This window comes from Chrysemys picta, chromosome 13 (assembly GCF_011386835.1).
Source record: "Chrysemys picta bellii isolate R12L10 chromosome 13, ASM1138683v2, whole genome shotgun sequence".
Lineage (NCBI taxonomy): Eukaryota > Metazoa > Chordata > Testudines > Emydidae > Chrysemys > Chrysemys picta.
This window is the reverse complement of record NC_088803.1, coordinates 35,002,521-35,009,982: the sequence shown is the minus strand read 5'-3', so window position 1 is coordinate 35,009,982 and position 7,462 is coordinate 35,002,521. Positions and strand designations below refer to the sequence as shown.

General features: G+C 44.3%; 1 protein-coding gene across 2 annotated transcripts in view; it reads right to left on the bottom strand.

Annotated features, from left to right (window-relative positions):
- Window positions 1-202: 202 nt before the first annotated feature.
- Window positions 203-7,462, bottom strand: part of RPN2 (ribophorin II) — a 31,495-nt gene continuing 24,235 nt past the window's right edge. Inside the window, exons 16-18 of one of the 2 annotated variants that reach the window (XM_005295324.5) lie at window positions 7,081-7,210; window positions 3,539-3,612; window positions 203-548 (exon numbers count right to left, since the gene is read on the bottom strand). In XM_005295324.5, the coding sequence (XP_005295381.1) occupies window positions 3,561-3,612; window positions 7,081-7,210 (182 nt within the window). In that variant the 3' untranslated portion in view covers window positions 203-548; window positions 3,539-3,560. The remainder of the gene's footprint in view (window positions 549-3,538; window positions 3,613-7,080; window positions 7,211-7,462) is intronic. The other variant, XM_005295323.5, reaches the window with a different exon arrangement.

Sequence of the window (7,462 nt, the reverse complement as noted above, 5' to 3'; positions counted from 1 at the left end):
AAGGAAGGACTTGAAAGCAAGTGCCAGGCACACTGCAGGAGCAGCATCATGAAAAGAGAAGCTTCACACAACAGTATGCCTTGCCTAGAATAAAGAAATTATGGGCTAAGCAAAGCCAGTGAAAACGTGTTTCACTCTCACATGGAACCCAAAGTTACATCATAGCCTCTGAAGCAGCTGGGAATAAAACATTGAACCCTTCTTTCCTCTCATCATCCTCTTTATTCCACAAGGGGGGAAAATGTCAGAATTACAAAATTTGTACTGTCAGAATTTAAACACTTGGGGGGAGGGGGTGAAGAGGGAGGGGAAGAAAAGACATGGCCTTTGCTGGTTTAATTCCAAAATTGCTCAAACAGCCACTAAAAACAAGTGAGGGAAAACATTCAAAAAAATAAAAAAGTATAACCACAATTCTCTTGACTTCATAAAAAAAATTCTTTTCTGCCTTCCAACTTCTGGCCTTTGGACTGTTTCTTGGCCACTTTTCTGTGTAGATTTGAGTTTTTTCCCTCCTATTTCATCCATTCTTCTGGTACTAATGTGTCCTGAAAGGAAAGAGAAATCCAAACAAAATTAACATTTTCAATGCAAGGTTGAAATTCCTTGCTCATTAAGTGTCCCGTGCTCTTTTGAAGGAAGACACAGGATTTCTTTTTACATGGCAAAGATGTAATAAACCGTATCATAACATAACAAGGGGGGGCAAACAGAAGGAGCAGTGAAATGTCCAGAAAACGCAAAGGTGGATTTCTGGCAAATGGCAGAGGTGACCAGCCTTGCAAAACAAAAACTGAATTAAAAAATGGTGGCTGAGTGCAAAGCTTTCAACGGGCTTAGTCTAATTCTTAAACTTACCAAGAAACTGCTGGTTTATGCAATTAGAATGAGTGGGTTTGGATCTTTGGGCTGGTTTACACTGGGGGGGGGGGGGAAATCACTCTAAGATACGCAACTTCAGCTACGAGAATAGCATAGCTGAAGTCGATGTATCTTGGATCGATTTACCTTGGGTCCTCATAGCGCGGGATCGACGGCCGCGGCTCCCCTGTCGACTCCGCTTCGGAACTCCACCAGAGCGAGAGGCGGGAGTCGGCGGGGAGCACGTTCGGGGATAGATTTATTGCGTCTAGACGAGACACGATAAATCGATCCCCGATAGATCGATTAATACCCGCTGATCCGGCGGGTAGTGAAGATGTACCCTTAAAAGGAAGACTTAAAATGTCTTCTCCAAATTAAAACCTGAGCCAAGAGAAATCTAACACATACATGACAAACCCACGTCCTGGGAAGGGACAAGACACCTGCAGGATCCACTGACTTCAATTAGAGCCATGGATGCTCAGCACTCTTGAGTCAGGCCCCAACACTCTGCAGAGTTCAGAGCGTGCACGTACACTGAACTCTGTTACAGGAAAGTGCAAACTGATGCATTCTTGGAGTATCAGAGCAACCCTGGCTGTGGTTTTGAGGGGCTGGCAAAGACAACTGCCTGCAGCTGACAGCATTTAGCTCTGGCTAAGGGAGAAGTGTTCAAGGGACACACAATGCCATTCCTTACCTACTCCACACTGGGGCACCGAGAATTTAATGTTACGAACATTCATCAGCCAAAGCAAAGTGACACTAAGCTCACATATGGATATCAAGCCAATTCCTCTCTAGTTATGTCAGCTTTTTCGTGTGTGCAGTCCAAGTTTCAAAAGCACCCGCGAGGGAGTTGAGAGGTGGTGATAGGGGTGTCTTGAAAGGGTCTGAAAAGGGACATGAGGCCAAATCTTCAATGTTGTGGACAGTAAATGTACTCATGCACATGTAACACAAAGCATACTGGATACAGATTGGGCAATTACAAATGTAAACAGGAATTTGTACTCACAAGTAACAGTGCTATGTTTTAAGGATACGGTTCCTGTGCCTGTACTTTTGTACATAAAATTTAGTCCCCCTTTGAAAATTTGAATCCTTGGGTCCTAGTTATGTGTGCCTAGAGCACTGGGTAGGTACAATTGTATATACTTCAAAACAATCAAATAGAAGCTTGAGAGATCTTTCATCAGTGTATTCTGCAATGGTTTCAATTCCATCAGATGAATGGTATTACAGTCTGATTCTCTCTCTCAACCCTGAAAGAGTGCAGAGTGTGGGAGAAATGAAGGATATCACACATGCACAGAAACAAGAGACATGCAGAAAGACAGGCAGCATGCTGGGCAGTCTGACCCCCACAGGACTATTGCATGGTAAATGGGAACCTTCCCCATTCCAAATTAACAGCAGAAATGAAGGGCTTTATTATTGGGAAAGTGATGTGGGGGAGATCTGAAAATGATTTCATTTTCGGAAGGGACTGACCGCTGATGCAGGAAGCCAGGAAGGGATTTTCTTCCCATAGTGTTCTGGGAGTTTATTTATTTATTTTTTTTTAAATGCATCTCCTTCCTCTGAAGCATCAAGGGCCACATGGCTGAAGAGGGGACATCAGACATGGGGGCCAGGGCTTTGAGCTGGCATGGAGCATTCTCTCTCGAGGTGCCTGCCTGCCTGCCTGGTTGGTTTTGGCTCACATGCTCCAGGTCTAACTGCTTGCCGTGTGGGGTCAGGAAGGAATTTGGGTTTCTTTTCCACCTTTCTCTGCAGCATGGAGGGCAAGTCACTTGCAAGATTATCTGACTATATCTTAATTAATTATTTCCCTGCCACTACATAGGCCATGAGCACTGGTGGTCCTTGGTCCTGCCTGTGGCACATAACAGTCTAGTCTCCTGTGGGCTGTAACGCTTTGGCCTAATTTGGGTTGTTGGGTTTAGCGTGTGGGTGTTGGTGGCCTGTGTTATACAGGCAGTCAGACTAGATGATGTAGCAGTCCCTTCTGGCCTTAAACTCTATGATGCCACAGAGGGAGCCATCAAATCTAGTCTGATTTGATACTTGGATAAATCACAGCTTGGGTCACAAGTCAAAAGAGGTGGGTGGTTTGGCCTTGCTTCTACTGGATATCTGATTACCCACTCCACAAAGCCACACCCAGTTCAACTGGACTCTCAGTCTCTGGTAAAGATGCCCAGGAATGAAATAGCAGAAACAGTGCAGGTCAGTGCAAGTTTGTACAGCGACCACTTCCACTACGCTCACCTCTAGACTACATTTTCCATTCACTTACAGGCATGACAATCCCCCCTCCCCCACGCCGGGTTTCCGTGATTAATTTAGCTTTTGTTTCATTGTCTTATAGAATCCCTAGACCCACAATAAAAAGGATGCACGTGTGTTTGTGTATGTATGTGTCACATAAACTTGGGAGAGTGAAGGCTTCACACTGAAGTCGTTTTCTCTTAATGCACGTAGATAACAGAACAACATCTAAAGACAGCTATAATTAAAAATAATACACCCCCACCCCAGATTCAAAGCCATACGTGACAGGTTGGAAAGTGGCTTCAGCTAAGATTTCTTTTGGCCGAGGAGTGAGCGATGAGAATGAAATGAAGTAGCCAGAATGCCTGGGAAAGGCAAATTCCAGAAGAGCCCTTACTTCTAGGAAGAGCAACCCCCTTTTACCGCAGCGTTCTATACTTTGCCAACCTACTGCTCTGTTCTGCAGCAATCCTGCCAAAAGGAGAGAGGGAAAAGATTCAGAGGACAGGAGGAGGAGAGCAGCCCAGCTCCAGGAACTGGAGCAGATGAAAGAAAAAGCAAAAAGCAAAACCAGGGCTTCCAGTACCTTCAATAAAGACACAGGGATAGGCCAAGCATTACTGCTGCTACTTCTCCTGTGCTGCCCACACCAGGAGAGTGGCTTTGACTCAAAGTCTGTGTCAGGTAGCCATTGCTCTGAGTATCTGACATAGGCTAGTAACAAGGGTTAAACTAGGCTGGCAGTAAGCCAGCAAAAGATGCCTTGTAGTAGCTTATTCTCATATGAGAACCTGAAGGATGGGCCACCTCCACAGTTAGGTGGAAGTTCTATTTTAAAGTTGGCATTTTGGTAAAAGCTCTTACGTGTCACAACCAATGAAACTGTATGGCTCAACATGGAGAGGCTGTTTAGAGAGGTAGGGAGTAAGCCATCCCCCATTTATCTGCTAACAGAAGCCCTGGTAGAGCTGAACCAGTCAGAGATAAGCTTCAATTAATCTCCTTTGCCTGCTTCTCCAGATTTCTTAATATAGACACTAACAATTTCTGGTTTTACTTTTACCATTTCTATTTATTGTCTTAGCAAGAAGCAAACTTCAGACTTACTAACAATTGAAATACAGGAATGAATGACAAAACACAGCTCCATCAGAAAAGAACTCCTGCTAGAGAACTCTATGCAAAGAAGGAGAGGGGAAATACCACATTGAGCATCCCGAGCATGGCTGGAAAATGCTGATTTGAGAAGGGATTGAGCTCTGACGATCTAGCTGATTATCTTTGCCCAGCTGCAGTCTCCGCATACTGCTTAATTTTAAAGGTAATAAATCAGTATAAAGTTACTGAAAATACTATTTTTCTCTCGGGTTTTATGGGTCAGATTGCTTTGTAAAAAATGTGTGAACATGCATGTGCAAACTCCTTCCAGGGGACCAACAAGGGCAAGGTAAAAAAAAGAGGACAAGTTTGACTAAAAATGTGTTAAGGGGTAAGCCCAGCAGCCAGGTATCGCACTCACAAGACAGGGATCAAAGCCTGAATCTTTAAATTAGACTCAAAGTGACAGCAGTTGAGTGTGGCAACTGAGGGGACTCAAGGCTCTGAGCAAGAAAATGGCTGAGACTCAGTCTGTAGTGATGTTGGGGTCAGGGAGCAACAACCTGAAGGCAGCCTAAGTGCGTGTGTGTTTGAAAGATGACTTTGCAGTAGCGAGGTATGTATGAGAAGGATCTATGGATACTCTGATTAGAGGGCCAAGGATACATCTACGGGGTGATGGTAGCTAACTAAGCTTTAGATTCATGTTCTTATAAAGGTTTGCTTTCACTAGGAAGGTTTGTGCTGATGGGTAAGCCACAGGGAATACCGACAGCAATTGTGCAGGCTAGGGAAGGTCTTGCATGGGGCATCAGGAAAGTAGCTGGTTACATGCTCGCACTCCCACCTTCCTTGAAGAATGTCATCTTTATAATAGTGGGGAAGGGAGGGAAATTCCACATGCACAGCAAGTTAGAACTGTAGTCTCATGGCTGATATCTTTTAAAGGCCAATCCCACAGGAGTCTTTCCAGTGGCTTTAATAGGAATTGAATCAACCCTATAGTATAGGGAAGTCAAAGCAACATCCCCTTTACCACAAAAGCATTTACCACCCAGTAAGTGGAGATGTGGAAGGTTGGAACTTCAGAGTACCCTTATAATGAAAGTTACTGTAAATGTTTGATACACCATAGAGTGAACACTCTCTTCAGAGCATGTGCTTTGTTGTAAGTACAGTTCTTCCAAGGAAAGCCTTATGACCTAGACTTTCAAACTTGGATACCTCAAATTAGGCTCCCAAGTCTGCATTTAGGCATCTAAATGAGCAGGCTGGCTCTCAAAAATGCTAAGCCACCAGCAGCTTCAGTGAAATCCATAGAATCATAGAAGTGTGGCGCCTAAAAGTGGACACAGTTCTCCAGCTGAGGCCTCACCAATGCTGAATAGAGCCGTACAAATACCTCCCGTGTCTTACATACGACACTCCTGTTAATACAACCCACAATGATATTAGCTTTTTTTGCAACTGCATTACATTGTTGGGTCATCTTCAATTTGTGATCCACTATAACCCCCTGATCCTTTCCAGCAATACTACCACCTAGCCAGTTATTCCTCATTTTGTAGTTGTACATTTGATTTTTCCTTCCTAAATGAAGTGTTCTGCACTTTTCTTTACTGAATTTCATCTTGGTGATTTCAAACCAATTCTCTAATTTGTCAAGGTCATTTTGAATTCTAATCCTGTCCTCCTAAGTGCCTGCGGCTTGGTGTCATTCACAAATTTTCTACACATACTGTCCACTCCATTATCCAAATCGTTAATGAAAATAATGAATAGTACCAGACGCGAGAGAGACCCACCCTGTGGGGCCCCACTAGTTGCAGCTTCCCAGTTTGACAGAGAACCTTTGATTACTCCTCTTTGAGTAGTTTCTCAATCAGTTTTGCACCCACCTTATATTTCATCTACACCACACTTCCCTAGTTTGCTTATGAGAATGTCATGTGGGACTGTGTCAAAAGCAATACTAAAAATCAAGATATATCGCGTCTACTGCTCCCCCTATCCACCAGGCTGGTAACCCTGTCCAAGAAGGAAATTAGGTTGGTTTGGCATGATTTGTTCCTGACAAATCCATGCTGGCTATTCCTTATACACCTCTACCCCGATATAACGTGACCCAATATAACACGAATTCGGATATAAGGATATAACGCGGTAAAGCAGTGCTCCGGGGCGGGGGGGGGGGGGGGGGGGGGCTGTGCACTCCAATGGATCAAAGCAAGTTCAATATAACACAGTTTCACCTATAATGTGGTAAGATTTCTTGGCTCCCGAGGACAGTGTTATATCAGGGTAGAGGTGTAACTCTATTATCTGCCATGATTGCTGTGGCTGTTCTGCACTTCTGAGAAACAGCTCATTCATTTAAGTGCCTTAATTTAGGCCCCAAGTTGAAAAGTCTTGGCCTGTGACTTCAGGAAAACCCATGTTCTGTCAATGCCCAAGGAAAAGCACACATTCCCTCTCTCAAGTATCAGAGGGGTCTTGCATCTGAAGAAGTGAGGTTCTTACCCACGAAAGCTTACGCTCCCAATACTTCTGTTAGTCTTAAAGTGCCACAGGACCCTCTGTTGCTTTTTACAGATTCCCTCTCTCAAAATTCAAAGTATTTGATCAAGTCATTGAGCTGCTTTATAATCCACTCTCCTCAAAACTCCACAGCTGGTAATTCTCCAGTGACAGCCACCCCTACTGCAAGCAGCTAGACTACTTGCTATTTAGCACTCCATTAGGTGTTTGTGCTGAAAATGGCCAGTGGAACATGGCCTCCTTCCTTCCCCCGGCTTTGTAGAAACCAGACCCTACAGTTACATCCACCTCTCTTCCTCTTACCTCTTTACTGCTTTCTGGGCCAACATTCTGTTGCCTGCCAGGAATGTGACACTGCCCAAGATGGCCAGGTACTTCAGAGTCTGGAACATGTTCAGTTGAGTCCAATAGACATACATGAGCCCCAACATGGCTATGAAGAGACAAGACAGAAAGTCTCATTTCAAAGCAAGACCCTGGTTAAAACTGTTCATAGCACTAGATGGTTTAGAAGTAACATTGTGCTGCCACTCCTCAGCCTTGGATTCCATTCTCTCTCTGGCTCCTTGGCCTAGGAGAACCAGAGAGACTCTGCAGTCAGTTCCATGGGAACAAGGGCCTTATGCCATTGTTGTTGATGAAAGAGCAGCACTGGTGAGTTATGTCCAATTCTCTTCAAATGGAA